The 20,679-nt window shown below is 40.2% G+C and overlaps 1 protein-coding gene across 3 annotated transcripts in view; it reads left to right on the top strand.

The window, feature by feature from the left end:
- mtDNA-helicase (mitochondrial DNA helicase) overlaps positions 1 to 20,679 on the top strand; it is a gene marked incomplete at its 3' end in the record, with an annotated part of 132,972 nt that overhangs the window by 91,631 nt on the left and 20,662 nt on the right. For all 3 annotated transcript variants that reach the window (XM_070085966.1, XM_070085967.1, XM_070085965.1), the window contains 2 exon segments: positions 9,393 to 9,543; positions 18,568 to 18,717. In XM_070085966.1, the coding sequence (XP_069942067.1) occupies positions 9,393 to 9,543; positions 18,568 to 18,717 (301 nt within the window).

The following is a 20,679-nucleotide window of genomic DNA, read 5'->3' as shown; positions in this document are numbered from 1 at the left end:
CCCCTTTTTAACGTCCCTCTTAACCCTTTGACTGTCGCGGCTGTATATATACGTCTTACGAGGTACCATGTTTGATGTATATATACTCATAAATTCTAGCGGCTTCAAATCAAGCAGGAGAAAGCTGGTAGGCCCACATGTGAGGGATTGGGTCCGTGTGGACAGTGTGCACCATATCAAAAAAATCCTGGAGCACACAGTGCATAATGAGAAAAAAAAATGACCGCTTTTTTAATTAAAATGCCGACTTTGTGGTCTATTTCCGTATAGTATTTATGGTTGTATTCTCGTTTCTTGGTCTCATTTGATAGAATTGAAAATATATTAATGAAATAGAAGTGATTTTGATTGATTTTACTATAAAAAAAAACCTGGAAATGGAGCACAAAGTACGGGAAATGTTTGATTTTTGCCGATGTTCAAAAGTAAACAAATGATGTCATTGTCCAATAAATGTCCAAATAGCCATTATAATATGCAGTCATGAATGGGTTGATGTAATTTTTACAATTATTACAGTATTGCAGTAGTCTGCATAACAGTAAATCTTCTACTTTTTGTTTGAATAAAATTTCAAAATAGAAAGCAAGAGTAATATCAGAGGGGCCTGGAGACATGACTGATGAACAAAGAAAATGTTATTTTAGAGCCAGGAATGTCTGCATTGTTCATTCTGGTCCTTATTTTGAAATTGTCTTATTTTTTAATTTTCGTGAAATTGGCCAAATTGCAAATTTCTGACCATGTTATTGGGTAGTTGAAATCAGTAAATGGGTAGTTTCTTGTATTAAATCGATAGAAAAAATGGAGTTCTGAAGAAATAGCTATAAGTTTGGTTGACTGGAATAATGGAATTAGCCGAAAATAGGGCTCAAAGTGGGCGAAATCGCCGATTTGTAAATATCGCCGAGGTCGCTAACTTTGCGAGAGCGTAATTCCGTCAGTTTTCCATAAAATTTCGTTTTTTTGGTGTCTTTACAATCGGGAAAAGATTCTCTATCACTTCATAAGAAAAAAATAATTTTTTTTTTTTTTTGAAATTTTGCGACACCAGGAGACACCTCAGGATTGGGGGTTGCGACAGTCAAGGGGTTAATGTCAATATATTGATTCATAAGACGACCCTCACCTCTTTATACGCCTATAATTTTCTTTCTTCTGTCCTAAAAGATATTTGAGCCTATTATTAATCCATTTGGGGTCATTTCTATTCGATCTAATTTCCTTACATGGGATAAATGTCCTTCGGGCAGCATGTATTGTGCTTAGAAAGCTGTCATACTGATAGCTCTCTTCATTACTCCAGTCTACAGATGATAAGTGTTCTCTAAGCCCATTGTAATCTGCTAAGCAAAAATATGGAACTGTTACTGAGTTATCCCTACTATCATACTTCCATTCAATGCTAAAAGGAATTGATTTGTGGTCGCTAGCACCAAGTTCCTCTGAAATTTCTAAATTATTAACAAGGGATTCATTGTTTGCCAGAACTAAGTCAAGCAAGTTATTTCCCCATGTAGGCTCTGTCACAAACTGCTTCAAAAAACAATCCTGAACTACTTCTAAGAAGTCGTTTGATTCTAAATTCCCAGTCAAGAAATTCCAATCAATATGACTAAAGTTAAAGTCTCCTAGAATTACTACGTTATTGTGCCTGGTGGCCTTAACAATTTCCTCCCATAGTAGTCTCCCTTGGTCCCTATCTAAGTTTGGGGGATGGTATATTACACCTAAAATCAATTTTTCATGTCCCTCTGAAAATTCTATCCAAACAGACTCAGTATGGGTTTCAGACTTTATACCTGTTTTTATGCAACAGTTTAAGCGATCTCGGACATACAGTGCCACCCCACCCCCCTTCCCGATACTTCTGTCCACTTGGAACAATTTAAAACCCTGTATGTGACATTTAGCAGGCATGTCCCGACTTTTTGTATTGAACCACGTCTCAGTTAAGGCAAATATATCAATGTTACCTGCACTAGCAACTAGTCTCAACTCGTCCATCTTATTCCTAACACTACAACTATTTGTGTAATATATATTCAAGGGTAAGGTACCTAGGGATTGGCAGAGAGCATGCATAGTTCCTTTGTATAAAGGCAAAGGGGATAAAAGAGAGTGCAAAAATTATAGGGGGATAAGTCTGTTGAGTATACCTGGTAAAGTGTATGGTAGAGTTATAATTGAAAGAATTAAGAGTAAGATGGAGAATAGGATAGCAGATGAACAAGGAGGCTTTAGGAAAGGTAGGGGGTGTGTGGACCAGGTGTTTACAGTGAAACATATAAGTGAACAGTATTTAGATAAGGCTAAAGAGGTCTTTGTGGCATTTATGGATTTGGAAAAGGCATATGACAGGGTGGATAGGGGGGCAATGTGGCAGATGTTGCAAGTGTATGGTGTAGGAGGTAGGTTACTGAAAGCAGTGAAGAGTTTTTACGAGGATAGTGAGGCTCAAGTTAGAGTATGTAGGAAAGAGGGAAATTTTTTCCCAGTAAAAGTAGGCCTTAGACAAGGATGTGTGATGTCACCGTGGTTGTTTAATATATTTATAGATGGGGTTGTAAGAGAAGTAAATGCGAGGGTCTTGGCAAGAGGCGTGGAGTTAAAAGATAAAGAATCACACACAAAGTGGGAGTTGTCACAGCTGCTCTTTGGTGATGACACTGTGCTCTTGGGAGATTCTGAAGAGAAGTTGCGGAGATTGGTGGATGAATTTGGAAGGGTGTGCAAAAGAAGAAAATTAAAGGTGAATACAGGAAAGAGTAAGGTTATGAGGATAACAAAAAGATTAGGTGATGAAAGATTGGAGGGAGAGAGTATGGAGGAGGTGAACGTATTCAGATATTTGGGAGTGGACGTGTCAGCGGATGGGTCTATGAAAGATGAGGTGAATCATAGAATTGATGAGGGAAAAAGAGTGAGTGGTGCACTTTGGAGTCTGTGGAGACAAAGAACTTTGTCCTTGGAGGCAAAGAGGGGAATGTATGAGAGTATAGTTTTACCAACGCTCTTATATGGGTGTGAAGCGTGGGTGATGAATGTTGCAGCAAGGAGAAGGCTGGAGGCAGTGGAGATGTCATGTCTGAGGGCAATGTGTGGTGTGAATATGATGCAGAGAATTCGTAGTTTGGAAGTTAGGAGGAGGTGCGGGATTACCAAAACTGTTGTCCAGAGGGCTGAGAAAGGGTTGTTGAGGTGGTTTGGACATGTAGAGAGAATGGAGCGAAACAGAATGACTTCAAGAGTGTATCAGTCTGTAGTGGAAGGAAGGCGGGGTAGGGGTCAGCCTAGGAAAGGTTGGAGGGAGGGGGTAAAGGAGGTTTTGTGTGCGAGGGGCTTGGACTTCCAGCAGGCATGCATGAGCGTGTTTGATAGGAGTGAATGGAGACAAATGGTTTTTAATACTTGACGTGCTGTTGGAGTGTGAGCAAAGTAACATTTATGAAGGGATTCAGGGAAACCGGCAGGCCGGACTTGAGTCCTGGAGATGGGAAGTACAGTGCCTGCACTCTGAAGGTGGGGTGTTAATGTTGCAGTTTAAAAACTGTAGTGTAAAGCACCCTTCTGGCAAGACAGTGATGGAGTGAATGATGGTGAAAGTTTTTCTTTTTCGGGCCACCCTGCCTTGGTGGGAATCGGCCAGTGTGATAATAAAATAAAAATAATATTCAAGGACCCTCCCTTCTCTTTTTTCTTCCTGATTTCTGTTCCTCCACTTTGCCTGTTGCTCTCCTTATCACCTAATGCCACTGGCTTTCCTATGTTCATCTATAACTCTTCCTCATTCTGCCTATAACTGGTTTCCTTGAAACTCACACAATCGTTACACTCAAAATTCATTGATTTTCCACGAAAACCCATACCACTATATATTTCTAGTTTAAAGACCTAACTGCTCCCTCAACTGTGTTGGCCAGTGCTCCCACCCCAAGCCTAGATAAGTGTACCCCATCCCTGGCATACATGTCATTTCTGCCATAGAAGAGGTCCTAGTTGTCAATGAATGCTACTGCATTTTCCTTACAGTATTTGTCCAGCCAACAATTGACACCAATTGTCCTGTACAACCATTCATTTCCAACTCCTCTCCTTGGCAAAATGCCACATATGACAGTTTTCCCACCCTTCCTCCTAATTATCTCTATAGCTGACTTATACCTGCTAATCAGGTCCTCACTCCTACGTCTGCCAACATCGTTGCCTCCAGCACTGAGACAGATAACAGGATTGCTCCCATTACCTCTCATGATGTCATCCAGACGGCTAACAATATCCTTCATCCCAGCCCCAGGAAAACACACTCTCTGCCTCCTACTCCTATCCTTCAAGCAGAATGCCCTATCCATGTACCTAATCTGGCTATCGCCAACAACAACAATGTTTTTACCTTCCTTGGCGTCGTCCGTCGTGATGCTCCCAGTAGTCGACTCACATTCGTCAGGTAGCATTACAACCTCCCCGAAATTCGCTTTGGCAAGTCTGAAGGATGAGCAGGAGCATTGTCTAATACTAGGAGGCATTTAAGGTCCAATTTATTTTCGAGGAGGTAATTTTTCACAGTGGGGCCAAACACATGATAAAACCAATCATAGAAAATGTCCCTAGTGACCCATGCCTTACTGTTTGCCCTCCACATCACACACAAATTAGCCTTGACAACATTGTTTTTCTTGAACACTCTGGGAGTTTCAGGGTGATAAACGAGTAGAGGCTTCACTCTGCAATCCTCACTAGCATTACTACAAACATTAAGGTTAGCCTGTCTTTCATAGGCTTGTGTTCTGGCAGTGCTTTTTCCTCCTGTGTAATGTAGGTCCTGTTTGGCATTATCTTCCAAAACGGGCCTGTTTCATCACAATTAAACACTTGTTGGGTTGCAATCTTTCAGCCTCTATGTACTCCTGGAATTCCTGCACATATTTTTCAGCTGCTTTTTGGTCGAAACTGGCAGCCTCACCGTGCCTTACCACACTGTTTATACCACTACGATTCTTAAATCTCTCAAACCAACCTTTGCTGGCCTTAAATTCACTCACATCATCAATAGTTGCAGGCATTTTTTTAATTAAATCTTCATGCAACTGCCATGCCTTTTCACATATGATCGCTTGAGAGATGCTATTTCCTGATATCTGTTTTTCGTTTATCCACACCAATAACAGTCTCTCAACATCTTTGAGTACTTGCAATTTGTGTTTCGAAAACATACTTGCACCTTTTGCAACAACAGCTTCCTTGATTGGCTTTCTGTTGGCCAAGATAGTAGCGATGGTTGATTGGGGTTTGTTATACAACCTGGCAAGCTCGGAGACACGCACTCCACTTTTGTACTTTGTTATTATTTCCTTTTTCATTTCGATTGTAATTCTCACCCTTTTTACCACAGGGTTGGCACTAGAAGCTTTCTTTGGGCCCATGTTGGCTTATTTAGCAGTTACAAGCACTAAAAACACTGGAATAATACAAAATGTACCGAATGTATGCATGGAAGCAACCGCCCTGGCTTGTAAACACTGGCACACTAACTGAAGGCAGGGCAGCTAAGGCGCGCTCAGGCCAGACGGGACACGTGGATGCATTTGGGATGAATCATGCTGGTCGAGTTTTTCATCATTGGTCGGACCAAAATTTTTACGCTCAAATGCTTCATTAGACGATGCCTTCGTTAGTCGGGGTCCACTGTACAGTACATTCATTAATTACCTTAAAATATTTATAGTCTTAATGTAGGGTGAGAGGTGAGTTTTCTTTGTAGGAAGTCGGGTTTGTGAAGTATGGTAGCCAGCCAGGGCAGCCCACCCCACCCCACCAACACATAATGTAAACAAACCAGGCGAATGCGTCTGGTTTTCGTTCATACACGTTTGTATTATACCATAATACATACACTTTACATTGTGTACAAGTTGTCTCCACATTGATACAATAGAATAAATATAGAGAAACACTCCCATTCTCCTGTAACACCATTTTTAGAAGAAATGATGCTCTGAGTGAAGGCACATGAAAGGAATAATTTTCTAGCTACCCCCAGTAATATTTTAGTGACACAGGAGGGAGGGAAATTATTTCCCAGTAAAAGTAGGCCTTAGACAAGGATGTGTGATGTCACCGTGGTTGTTTAATATATTTATGGATGGGGTTGTAAGAGAAGTAAATGCGAGGGTCTTGACAAGAGGCATGGAGTTAAAAGATAAAGAATCACACACAAAGTGGGAGTTGTCACAGCTGCTCTTTGTTGATGACACTGTGCTCTTGGGAGATTCTGAAGAGAAGTTGCAGAGATTGGTGGATGAATTTGGTAGGGTGTGCAAAAGAAGAAAATTAAAGGTGAATACAGGAAAGAGTAAGGTTATGAGGATAACAAAAAGATTAGGTGGTGAAAGATTGAATATCAGATTGGAGGGAGAGAGTATGGAGGAGGTGAATGTATTCAGATATTTGGGAGTGGACGTGTCAGCGGATGGGTCTATGAAAGATGAGGTGAATCATAGAATTGATGAGGGAAAAAGAGTGAGTGGTGCACTTAGGAGTCTGTGGAGACAAAGAACTTTGTCCTTGGAGGCAAAGAGGGGAATGTATGAGAGTATAGTTTTACCAACGCTCTTATATGGGTGTGAAGCATGGGTGATGAATGTTGCAGCGAGGAGAAAGCTGGAGGCAGTGGAGATGTCATGTCTGAGGGCAATGTGTGGTGTGAATATAATGCAGAGAATTCGTAGTTTGGAAGTTAGGAGGAGGTGCGGGATTACCAAAACTGTTGTCCAGAGGGCTGAGGAAGGGTTGTTGAGGTGGTTCGGACATGTAGAGAGAATGGAGCGAAACAGAATGACTTCAAGAGTGTATCAGTCTGTAGTGGAAGGAAGGCGGGGTAGGGGTTGGCCTAGGAAGGGTTGGAGAGAGGGGGTAAAGGAGGTTTTGTGTGAGAGGGGCTTGGACTTCCAGCAGGTATGCGTGAGCGTGTTTGATAGGAGTGAATGGAGACAAATGGTTTTTAATACTTGACGTGCTGTTGGAGTGTGAGCAAAGTAACATTTATGAAGGGGTTCAGGGAAACCGGCAGGCCAGACTTGAGTCCTGGAGATGGGAAGTACAGTGCCTGCACTCTGAAGGAGGGGTGTTAATGTTGCAGTTTAAAAACTGTAGTGTAAAGCACCCTTCTGGCAAGACAGTGATGGAGTGAATTGTGGTCAAAGTTTTTCTTTTTCGGGCCACCCTGCCTTGGTGGGAATCGGCCAGTGTGATAATAAAAAAAAAAATATTTTCTCTGATGTTAGATTACAAGTCGCCTGGCTACCACAAGTCCTACAAGTCGCCTGGCTACCACATCTCATATTTCTGTTAATTTATTCTACTGTGGGGTGTATTTATCATGTTTGTACGTTACGTAGCGTGTTTATTATATAATTTTGAAAACAAATATCATAGATGGATTAATGGAAATGTCTATATTAACCCTTTCGGGGTTTTGGCCGTACTAGTTCAAGCAAGAGAAAGCTGGTGAAAGAATGGGTCTATGTGGTCAGTGTGCGCAGTATAAAAAAATGAGAAAAAAAAACTTTGACCGTGTTTTTGGAATAAAACAGCGACTTTGCACTGTATTTTCGTATGGTATTTATGGTTGTATTCTAGTTTTCCTGGTCTTATTTTATAGAATGGAAGACATATTACAGAAATTGAGATGATTTTGATTGGTTTCATAATGAAAAGTACCTTGAAATTGAGCTCAAAGTAGCAGAATTGTTCGATTTTTGCCAAACTTCAAAAGTAAACAAATCATGCCACGCGTCCAATACATGTCAACTGGTGAATCTAATATTCTTTCACAAGTGCGCTGATATTATTTATACCATTTCTACACTAATACAGTAGTCTGCATAACAGTAAATCTTCTATTTTTTGTGAGAATGAAAATTCAAAGTGGAAAGCAAAAGAAATGTAAGAGGGGCATGGGGACATGACTAATGAACAGAGGAAATGTTATTTTAGTGCCAGGAATGTCTTTCTTGTTTATTCTGGACCCTATTTGGAAATTGGCATCTTTTGAAATTTGTGTGAAATTGGCAAAATTGCTAAATTCTGACCACTTTATTGGATAGTTGAAATCAGTAAATGGGTGGTTTCTTGTACTCATTCGATAGAAAAAACGGAGTTCTAACGAAATAGTTATGATTTTTGTCGACTAATACACTGGAATTGGCTGAAAATAGGGCTCAAAGTGGGCAAAATCGCCGATGTGTGAACATCGTCGAGACCGTTAACTTCGCAAGAGCATAATTCCGAAAGTTTTCCATCAAATTTCATACTTTTGGTGTCATTATGATCAGGAAAAGATTCTCTATCTTTTCATAAGAAAAAATAATTTATTTTTTTTTAATTTTGGTGATCCTGAGAACAACTCTGAGAGGGCCTGGCGACCCTCAAAGGGCTAATGTAATATACGACATTTAATGCGCCCAAGAGATTATGTATTATTATTAATGTGGCGTCAAGAGTAGAGAGAGACCTAGTGATTTTTAATGTGTATCTGCATGCCAGCACAGTGTGTAAGTATATTTAGGTACAGGTACACATAAGTATAATTATCAGAGTACATACATATAAAATATGCAATAACTTTAAAACATGAAATTTTGGAAAGTTTCGAAATGTAATAGAGATGTTCTCACGGAGAATGTAAGCAAACCAGGTGGAGCGTGCTGTATTAGAAAGACCATGAACTGTATAGCAAGTTTTGGTCATAATTTGAAATTACCATATTAGCAGAACGCCGTAAACAGGGCCCTACTGTAATTATAATGAGTTAATATTTTTTTTGTTAATACTTACTTCAGCAACTGTTACTGTAATTTATTGCTTATATCACTGCTGTCTTAGGTCTTTGCAACATTGAACATGATTTACATCGTGCAGTGCATAAATCTGTAGCGGAGATAGGCAGGATAGGGGGTCGGTCTAGGAAAGGTTGGAGGGAGGGGGTAAAGAAGGTTTTGTGTGCGAGGGTCTTTGAATTCCAGCAGGCATGTGTGAGTGTTAGAAGAGTGAGTAGAGACAAATGGGTTTTATAACTTGATGTGCCATTGGAGTGTGAGCAAAGTAACATTTATGAAGGGATTCAGGGAAACCAGTTAGCTCAACTTGAGTCCTGGAGGTGGGAAGTACAGTGCTTGCACTCTGAAGGAGGGGTGGAGATATGTTTCAGTTTTTGAACTGTAGTATTGGCATGCCTCTGGCAAGGTAGTGATGGAGTGAGTGATGATGAAAGTGATTCTTCTTCCTCTTGAAGTCCCCCTACCTTGGTGGGAAACAGCCATTGTGTTAAATAAAAAGACAATTGAAAATGAGAAAATAGCAAATATGACTGAAAATTTACTTGACGTTTACAGCTCGTCATTGAATGACCGTCCAATACACACCAAGCCAGTAGAGGAAATAAAGGCTGCTCTTAGGACTACCATCCCAGTGGTATCAGAGAGCATCACTACCTTCCAGCAACTCAAGGATAAGATCTATCACAGGATCACACACAAGGAAGAGGTACATTGCATTTATTTTAGTACTGTAATGCTAAAATTATCAGCTATGTTAGGTAAGAGGTCACTTGTGCAACTAACATGACAATTATTGTGATGTTTTGCTCTCCAGGAGCTTTATCAAGCTGTTATACCTTTACCTTTGACCTACCTTCAATGAGTTTCAAGAGTCTCAGCCATGGGCCAGGCTTGTCTGGTGCTTGCCTGGTCAACCACTGTTGCTGCTGGAGGCCGGCTGCCCCACATATACGTCACAGCTTAGTTGATCTGGCACCTGGTGAAGATACTTGTCCAGTTTCCTCTTGAAGACTTCTACACTTCTTCCAGCTGTGTTTCTGATATCTTCTGGTAAGATCTTGAATAGTCTGGGACCCCAAATGTTGATAGTGTTTCCTTATTGTGCCCACTGCACCCTTGCTCCTCACTGGGTTTATTTTGCACTTCCTCCCATATCTCTCACTCCAGTATGCTGTTATGGCAGTGTGTAGATTTGGGACCAGGCCCTCTAGTACTTTCCAGGTTACATAACTGCTTGACAAAACTACTGTAGAGCAAAACATTGCCATAATAAAATGTCACATTACATGTAGTTGCATATATGTCTTTTTACTTAACAGATCTCATTTATGTTTGTTAATGTACTTTTTAACATCATTATTTACGATTGATCAGCATATGCTCTCACTTGGCTGACATAAGATGTTTTGATACATGTAGAATTTTAACCCTTTGACTGTCACAACCCCAATCCTGAAGTGTCTCTGTATGTCGCAAAATATTCACAAAAAAAAAAAAATTTTCTTACCAAAATGTTAAGATTAATTTGCTGATTGTTTTAAGCCTCCAAATTTTTTTTTTTTTTTTGCAATCGGTAATTTCCGAGATATAGAGGCATAAAGTTAGCAGAAAATGAGATGCATATGGCATCAGCGGTGAATGCTGGTCACCCGATATTCTTATATTTACTCCCATTTGAAGGTTTCTTGTCTTTTTCAAATTTTGTTTTTTTCAAGTAACTTATGTGGCCTGAGAGACCAAAGTAAGGTGCAGTGTACATATATACACTCGTATGCAACACAATAATCGCACAAACATTATTATCATTTTATTTATTTTTTTTATATTTATTTATTTATTTATTACAATTTGAGCACACATACAGAGGTACAAAAAAAAAATACAGATAAGAGCAGCATGCCAAAGCCACTTATACTATGCATAGCATTACGGGCTGGCTTAAAATTAACTTAAGATTAACTAAGCAATGATGAAATCAGTGATAAAACATTAATGTAAACAGATTACTATAAAGCACAAGTGAGTATTACAAAGACAGGTCATATGGTTGAATGCATTGTTGTACATTCAGTCGTATGGAGAATTCTGTTAGGTAGTGTATTTAAAAAAATAGTAAAGTTAGATTGGGTTTTAGGTTTAACATTTATGTGATATAATTGTGAGAAACATTTAAGATATACAATTTATAAGGTTGAGTTATTCAGTATTTATTTGGTTTTGGGTGAGTAAGTGATCTTTGAGAAGAGACTTGAATTTATAAACAGGTAGTGTTTCTTTTATATTTACAGGTAATGAATTCCAGATTTTAGGGCCTTTTATGTGCATTGAGTTTTTGCATAGTGTGAGATGGACACGAGGAACATCAAAGAGTGATCTGTGCCTTGTGTTATGGTCATGTGTTCTGTTGAGGTTGGCAAGGAGATGTTTGAGGGGAGGGTTAATATCAGAGTTAAGTGTTCTATGTATGTAATAGGTGCAGTAATAAGTATGGATGTTTTGTATGGTGAGTAGGTTTAGTGTATTGAATATTGGTGGAGTGTGCTGCCTGTAGTGAGAATTTGTTATCATTCTAACTGCAGCCTTTTGTTGGGTAATTAGTGGTCTGAGATGGTTAATTGTTGTTGAGCCCCATGCACAAATTCCATAGGTGAGATAGGGGTAAATAAGCGAGTGATATAGGGCCAGGAGGGCTGACTGTGGAGCATAGTACCGTATCTTCGATAGTATGCCTACAGTCTTGGAAATTTTTTTAGAAATTTGTTGTATATGTGTATGAAATTTGAGTCTATTATCAAGGTGGATTCCTAAGAATTTTCCCTCTGTTAGCTTTGTGATAGGTGATCCGTTTATCATTATGTTAAGAGGGACATCTGTAGCTCTGTTACCAAACTGAATGAAGTAGGTTTTGTCAATGTTTAGTGTAAGTTTGTTAGTCCTCATCCAGGTAGATATTTTCTGTAATTCGGTATTTACAGTATTGGCTAGCTTGACTGGGCTCGGGTGGGAGAAGACGTATGTAGTGTCATCTGCAAATAGTGTGGGTTTGAGTAATTGCGAAGCATTTGGTAGGTCATTTATGTATAGGAGAAAGAGAAGAGGGCCAAGGACACTTCCCTGTGGGACACCAACTGTAATTGGTTGTGCAGAAGAGTTTGCCCCATTTGCATACACATATTGACTTCTGTTGCTGAGGTATGACTTGAGGTAGTTGAGGGAGTGCCCTCTTATACCATAGTGTGACAATTTTACGTGGAGCAAGTCATGGTCAACTGTATCAAAAGCTTTACGTAAGTCAATGAAGATCCCCAGTGGGACTTCTTTTTTCTCTATTGCAGTGTATATATGTTCTAGCATGTGTATAATAGCATCATTAGTATTTTTATTAGGCCTGAATCCAAATTGGCAGGGGTTGAGTATGTTTTGGGAGATAAGGTAGGAGTAGATTCGTTTATGAATTAATTTTTCGAAGATTTTTGAGAGAGGGTGTAAGTTGGATATTGGCCTATAGTTATTCAACTCTGTTTGGTCTCCTCCTTTGTGGATCGGGGTGACCCTTGCTATTTTGAGTACTGTAGGGAAGGTGGAGGATTCAATGGATTTGTTAAATAGTGTTGCAATGATTGGTGATAGCACTTGTGACACTTTTTTGTATATAAAGGGTGGTAAGGTATTTAAACCTCCTGCCTTGTTTTTTAGTGCGTTGATAATAAGGGAGACTTCGTATGGGTTAGTCGGAGCTAGGAACAGTGTGTTCGGGTAGTTGCCGGTGAGGTAGTCATTTGGTGGGGTATCTGAGCTTGGGATTTTATTGGCAAGGTTTTGTCCTATAGTGGAGAAGAAATCATTGAGTCTGTTTGCTGTTTCTGTTGGTGGGAGTTGGGGTTCATCTGATTTTGCTAATTTTATTTCGCTATTTCGTGATATCTTTTTTGTTCCCAGAATTTCTGATAGGGTTTTCCAGGTCTTTTTTATATCACCTCGTAAGTTGGATAATCTGTTCTCATAATACAATTTTTTTGCCCTTCTTATCAGGCTGGTTAGGATTGACGAGTAACGTTTTGTTTGGTCTCTGGTTATGTGACCCATTCTGTACTGTTTTTCATATTGGTGTTTTGTATTTATGGATTTGAGAATGCTGGGTGTTAGCCAGGGACTGTTCAGTCTCTTAGCTGTCATCTGTTTAGTTTTTTTAGGGCAGTGCTTATTATAGAGGTATTGGGTCTTTTTTAGAAAATTATTAATACATTCGTCAATATCTGTATAGATTTCTAGCTCAGTGTGCCAGTCAATGTTTGCTACTGCTGTTGTGAAGTTATTAATGGCTGCCTCATTGTGAAGTCTAAAGGTGACTTTAGTAGTGTCTTGGGGTAGTTTACCAAGAGTTGTTATGAGGAAAGTAGGGTAGTGGTCTGTGGTATTATCTGTAATTATGCCTGATTTTAAAGGGGATATGGTGTTGGTCCAGATGTGGTCAAGTAGGGAAACACTAGTCTCTGTAACTCTTGTAGGTTTTGTTACTGTTGGTAGCAACATACAGTTGTGTTTGTGAATTCCGTAACGTGTGGGTCCTGGTCTTGCAGGAGATTTATATTGAAGTCACCTGAGAGTAGTAAGTGATCTTTGTTCATGCGTGCATCAGTTATCATACTTCCTAGGTTTTGACTAAATTGGCTAATGTTTGACTGTGGAACTCTGTAGATGTTTATCAATGTGAGAGGTTTTTGTAGGTATTTGGATTTGAATTTAGCTATTATATATTCCCCATGTTCATCCCTTGTGCAAGTATTAGTGATACATTCTAGTTGGTCTGAGTAGTATATGGCTGTGCCACCCCCTTGTTAGTCTGGCCTACAGTTGTGTATGGCTGTGTAACCAGGAATGGCATAGACATCTGTACTATCAGGCTTTAGCCAGGTTTCAGTTAGTGTAATGATGGACATACTGGCATGTAAGGAATTTAGTAATGCTATGAGGTCATCGTAATGCTTGCTTAAAGATCTGATATTGTAGTTAAAGATAGTTATGTTGTTATTGGCACTGAGAAGTGCCTTTGATTGTTCTGCAGTGTAGTAATTATAGTAACTGTTTGGTTCATTTAAGTCATTATATAAGAGGTTGGTATCAGGATCAATGCTTGTAATCATAAGATTTGTAGTGAATCTATAGTTAGAATTAAGTATAAAACAAAGTAAATAGTCTTAAGCTAAAAAATAGCACCTGAACTATTTAACAAATGTAAAATAATGAGCTAAGGTAGTTTTTTTTTTCTTTTTTTTTTCTTTTTTTAAGCTAAAATAAAGGAGACAATATAAAAGGGACTAATACAAATAAAGTGATGATCAAATAATGGAGCTTGGGAATATGATAGTAGGTAGTACTATAAAGGTAATTCTTTAAAGTTAGAATTATAGTATAAAATTATAATATAAAAGGGACTAATATAAGTTGTGGTGAACTATAAAGTGGTAATCAAATAAATGAGCTTTGGAATATAATGGCAAAATTGTGAACTTATTCTATTTTAGCACCTGAGAATAGCACCTTGATTATTTTAACAATTGTGAATATATAAACTAGGGTAGTTATATAAAGCTAAAATAAAGGAGAAAATATATAAGGGACTAAAATTAAGTAATGGTAAACAAAGTTAAATGGACAGATGGTCACTATGAAATAATATTGGTTTAGGAGTAAGATCTGATTTGTAATATTAAATAGTTGAGCAGTTTATTGCACAATAAAAAGTAAAAAAAAATGAGGTAGTTGGTACTAGCTAGCAAAAGATAGTTTTGGTACTTGCAAAAAAGTAATTGGAATATATACTAATTGCTGGTCCTAGTGGCATTAAAAGAAGGGAATTAACCCCGGAAAAGGACTTGCTACCTCAAGTCCTAATGGAAGGGGATTCCCCTTCTAAACACTAACACTCTCCCCTCCTCCCATCCCATCAATCATCACCAGATCTTCATTAAAGGTAAGTGTCAATTATTCTATTGTTCTTGTTGTTATTGTAATTATTCTATTGCATTAAACTTAATATTTCATGTGGTAAAATTTTTTTTTTCATGTTTTTGGGTGTCTTGCATGGATTAATTTGATTTCCACTATTTCTTATGAGGAAAATTGATTCGCTTTTCGATATTTTCGGTATTCGATGAGCTCTCAGGAACGGATTAATATCGAATACCGGGGGTCCACTGTATATGCACATACAGAGTCACTGGGCACGTCCCTAGAAGTGCTGCAGCTTGTGGAACTCTTTGAAACATGGTGTTATACACACTCTTGTTTCACACTCCTCACACATAAAACGAGTGTGTCTTCATTTTGTTGGTGAGTTGTTGTGGTTGTGCAGGTTGTTGTGATTGTGCAGGTTGTGATTGTGCAGGTTGTGGTTGTGTAGGTTGTTGTGATTGTGCAGGTTGTTGTGATTGTGCAGGTTGTTGGGGTTGTGCAGGTTGTTGTGATTGTGCAGGTTGTTGGGGTTGTGCAGGTTGTTGTGATTGTGCAGGTTGTTGGGGTTGTGCAGGTTGTTGTGATTGTGCAGGTTGTTGGGGTTGTGCAAGTTGTGATTGTGCAGGTTGTGATTGTGCAGGTTGTTGTGGTTGTGCAGGTTGTGATTGTCCAGGTTATTGTGGTTGTGCAGGTTGTGATTGTCCAGGTTATTGTGGTTGTGCAAGTTGTTGTGGTTGTGCAGGGTGTTGTGGTTGTGCAGGTTGTTGTGATTGTGCAGGGTGTTGTGATTGTGCAGGTTGTTGTGGTTGTGCAGGTTGTTGTGATTGTGCAGGTTGTTGTGATTGTGCAGGTTGTTGTGGTTGTGCAGGTTGTTGTGATTGTGCAAGTTGTTGTGGTTGTGCAGGGTGTTGTGATTGTGCAGGTTGTTGTGATTGTGCAGGTTGTTGTGGTTGTGCAGGGTGTTGTGATTGTGCAAGTTGTTGTGGTTGTGCAGGGTGTTGTGATTGTGCAGGTTGTGATTGTGCAGGTTGTTGTGATTGTGCAGGTTGTTGTGGTTGTGCAGGTTGTTGTGATTGTGCAGGTTGTTGTGGTTGTGCAGGTTGTTGTGGCTGTGCAGGTTGTTGTGATTGTGCAGGTTATGATTGTGCAGGTTGTGATTGTGCAGGTTGTGATTGTGCAGGTTGTTATGGTTGTGCAAGTTGTGATTGTGCAGGTTGTTGTGGTTGTGCAGGTTGTTGTGATTGTACAGGTTATTGTGGTTGTGCAAGTTGTTGTGGTTGTGCAGGGTGTTGTGATTGTGCAGGTTGTTGTGATTGTGCAAGTTGTTGTGGTTGTGCAGATTGTTGTGATTATGCAGGTTGTGATTGTGCAGGTTGTTGTGGTTGTGCAAGTTGTGATTGTGCAGGTTGTGATTGTGTAGGTTATTGTGGTTGTGCAGGTTGTTGTGATTGTGCAGGTTGTGATTGTGCAGGTTGTTGTGATTGTGCAGGTTGTTGTGGTAGTGTAGGTTGTTGTGATTGCAGATTGTTTTAGTTGTGCAGGTTGTTGTGATTGTGCAGGTTGTTGTGGGTGTGTAAGTTATTGTGGTGTGTGGGTGGCTGAATGAAGCTGGCCTTGTGAATGTGCTGATTGATGTACCTAGGCTACCAGCCTGGGTACATGACACAGCATTACACCACCACCACCTGATACCGTCTTCCCCACCAACCAACATGGAAATAAATTCACTTTGACTTTTTTGGGTTATCCTAGGTTGACGGTCGTCTTGGTGCCCTTCCTTCCTTTTTTTTTTTTTTCTTTCTTTCTTTCTTTCTTTCTTTCTTTTTCTTCCTTCCTTTCTTCCTTCCTTCTTTTCTTCCTTCCTTCCTTCTTTTCTTCCTTCCTTCCTTCTTTTCTTCCTTCCTTTCTTTCATCCTTCTTTACTTTCTTCCTTATTTCCTTTCTTTCTTCCTTTCTTCATACTTTCTTCCTTCCTTACTTTCTTCCTTCTTTTCTTCCTTCCTTCTGGTATCCTGGGCATTGCTTTTGGTCACAAACTCTTCAAAACCATGAAATTCATCTTCAGAGACACTTCTGTCTGTGTTAGAGCATCACTTGGGAAGAGAAGAGTCCCAGATTTGCCGGGAGTCAGATATTTCTTACCACTAGGCATGCTAAGCAAGGACTGCTGAAATAGCATTCCCATAATGCACCACTGGCTCCCTTATATTTTTTATACTGCGCGCACTGACCATGCAGACCCATTCTCTCACATGTGGGCCTACCAGGTTTCTCCTGCTTGATTTGAAGCCACTAGAATTTTGGCATATTAATACGTCAAAAACACTGGCTCGTAAGACGTATATACACGACTGAAACAGTCAAAGGGTTATTGTCCTAGGTAGTAGGTTGGTAGACAGCAACTGCCTAGGGAGGTATTACCGTCCTGCCAAGTTAGTGCAAAACAAAAGCCTGTAATCGTTTTACATGATGGTAGGATTGCTGGTGTCTTTTTTTTGTCTCATAAACATGCAAAGTTTCAGGTACATCTTGTTACTTCTACTTACACTTAGGTCACACTACACATACATGCACAAACATATATTTACACACCCCTCTGGATTTTCTTCTATTTTCTTACTAGTTTTTCTTGTTTATTTCCTCTTATCTCCATGGGGAAATGGAACAGAGTTCTTCCTATGTAGGCCATGCATGTCGTAAGAGGCGACTAAAATGCCAGGAGCAAGGGGCTAGTAACTTCTTCTCCTGTATACATTACTAAAGTTAAAAAGAGAAACTTTTGTTTTTCTTTTTGGGCCACCTGCTTCAGTGGGATATGGCCAGTTTGTTGAAAGAAGTAGGATTTTAATGTTAAGTGATTAAACTAAGGTGATGACAGGTGTGACAGAATAGGCTGGTAGGCCTATCAGTGTGTGATGGTAGGTTTAACAGTGTGGGTGGACAGGTCTAACAGTGTGGGCTGACAGGTCGAACAGTGTAAGATGGTAGGTCTGACAGTGTGGACTGACAGGTCTAACAGTGTGTGCTGACAGGTATAACTGTGGGCCAACAGGTCTAACAGTGTGTGCTGACAGGTTTAACAGTGAATGCTGACAGGCCCAACAGTGTGTGCTGACAGATCCAACAGTGTGTGCTGACAGGTCTAACAATATGGGCTGACAGGTCTAACAGTGTGTGCTGACAGGTTTAACAGTGTGTGCTGGCAGGTTTAACATTGTGTGCTGGCAGGTTTAACAGTGTGTGCTGACAGGTTTAACAGTGTTTGCTGACAGGTTTAGCAGTGAATGCTGACAGGTCTAACAGTGTATGCTGACAGGTTCAACAGTGTGTGCTGACAGGTCTAGCAGTATGGGCTGACAGGTCTAACAGTGTGGGCTGACAGGTCTAACAATGTGTACTGACAGGTCTAAGAATGTGTGCTGATGGGTCTAAGAGTGTGTGCTGACAGGTCCAACAATGTGTGCTGACAGGTCTAGCAGTATGGGCTGACAGGTCTATCAGTGTGGGCTGACAGGTCTAACAGTATTGGCTGACAGGTCTAACAGTGTGAGCTGACAGGTCTAACTAAGTAGCTAGAGTCAGACTCATGTAATAATAACACAATAATAATAATTATAATAATAATGACAACTTAATAATAGTAATAATAAAATAATAGTGTAGAACATTTGAATTTTTTGTAAGTTAGTTTATCAATAATTCTTAATAACCTACAATACTGCTGGTGTCATAAATGGATTTAATTGCAGAATTATTATATAAATTTTGTTTTCAGACTTGTGGTGTGCAGTGGAAGAGGTTTGTGGAGCTTAATACACTGCTGCTGGGTCACCGGGCTGGGGAAATGACGGTGTTGACGGGTCCAACTGGTTCAGGCAAGACCACCTTTATGGCAGAATATTCTCTCGACCTCTGCAGTCAAGGGGTTAGTACAGTAGACCCTTGGTTATCAGCCGTAATCTGTTCCAGAAGCTTGGCCTAAAACCGAAATGGCCGAAAACCGAAATAATATTTGCCATAAGAATTAATGTAAATACAATTAATCCGTTCCAGACACCCAAAAATATGCACACAAAAAAATTTTTTTTTAAAGATTAATTACAGTTTTACATACACAAAACAATGAAAACTAAATAAAATAAATACATGAATAATTAAATCGGTATTACATACCTTTATTGAAGACTTTTCTTGGCTGTGGTCTGTTGCTGTTCTAGATGAAGGTTTTGCAGCTCTACCCTCTACCACCATCACTACCACCCTCTACCACCATCACAACCACTACCACCCTCTACCACCATCACAGCCACTACCACCCTCTACCACCATCACTACCACCCTCTACCACCATCACAACCACTACCACCCTCTACCACCATCACAGCCACTACCACCCTCTACCACCATCACAGCCACTACCACCCTCTACCACCATCACAGCCACTACCACCCTCTACCACCATCACAACCACTACCACCCTCTACCACCATCACAACCACTACCACCCTCTACCACCATCACAGCCACTACCACCCTCTACCACCATCACAACCACTACCACCCTCTACCACCATCACAACCACTACCACCCTCTACCACCATCACAGCCACTACCACCCTCTACCACCATCACTATCACCCTCTTCCACTACCACCCTCTACCACCATCACCATCACCCTCTTCCACTACCACCCTCTACCACCATCACAACCACTACCACCCTCTACCACCATCACAACCACTACCACCATCACTATCACCCTCTTCCACTACCACCCTCTTCCACTACCACCCTCTACCACCATCACTACCACCCTCTACCACCATCACAACCACTACTGCCCTCTACCACCATCATTACCACCCTCTACCACCACCACTGCCTCCCTATACCACCACCACTACCACCCTCTACCACCACCACTCTTGTACTTTGCTACAATTTCTTTCTTAAATTCCATCATGTTTTTCATTTTCTTTACCAAAGGAATTTTGCTAGGAACTTTCTTTGGGGCCATGGTTACTTATTTCACAGTTGCCCTTCAAAAAAACATCAAAAACAATGAATATATAGTGAATTGTTTGGATGAATGAGCAGAAGCTTGCTCATTCACCCAGAGACACAGCCAAACTGACGCGCAAGCGGCTGGGCTGGCAGATAGACGCATCCCATACGGCCAGTGAGCGAAATAACGGCTGATAACCTGTAATTGAAAAACCGGCCTATAACCGAGTTGGCCGATAACAGGAACGGCTGATATCCGAGGGTCCACTGTAACATGGTTCTGGTAATAATATTGGTGATGTTATAAATGGGAAGAATGAGATGAGAATAACAAAGAAGTCTGGGTAATGAAAGATTGGATATCAAATGGAAGGGATGGAGTATGGAGGGATTATTTTTTTAACACATCGACCGTCGCCCACTGAGGCAGGGTGACCCAAAAAAGAAAGAAACATTTTTCACCATCATTCTCACTTAATCACTGTCTTTGCAGTAGTGACAGTTTAGATATCACTCCAAACAGCAAATATCCCACACCCCTCCTTTAACCCTTAAACTGTCTAAATGTAGATCTGCGTTATTACCGCTAGCACACCAAACGTAGAGCAACGTTTTATTTTTCCTGCCTATATATATTTGGCGCAATTGGCCTGAGATGCCTGGTCAGCATAGAATGCATCTTAACACTCAGTGTGTGCAGTATTAAAAAATTTTTGGACTACTTAGTACCTTGTGGGAGCACCAGTTCAATTGAGCGCCAGCTAGAGCAAACAATGTGGCAAACACCTGGGATTCACTGATGCCATGTAGTATTAACACTCTCCTTTTAAGAGGAAAGTGATTGTGACCCTGAGTTTAGTGGCTTTGAGAAGTATGTGGC

The sequence above is a fragment of the Cherax quadricarinatus genome, chromosome 17 (assembly GCF_038502225.1).
Source record: "Cherax quadricarinatus isolate ZL_2023a chromosome 17, ASM3850222v1, whole genome shotgun sequence".
Lineage (NCBI taxonomy): Eukaryota > Metazoa > Arthropoda > Malacostraca > Decapoda > Parastacidae > Cherax > Cherax quadricarinatus.
The sequence above is the reverse complement of the archived record's forward strand: the minus strand, read 5'-3'. Positions and strand labels throughout refer to the sequence as shown.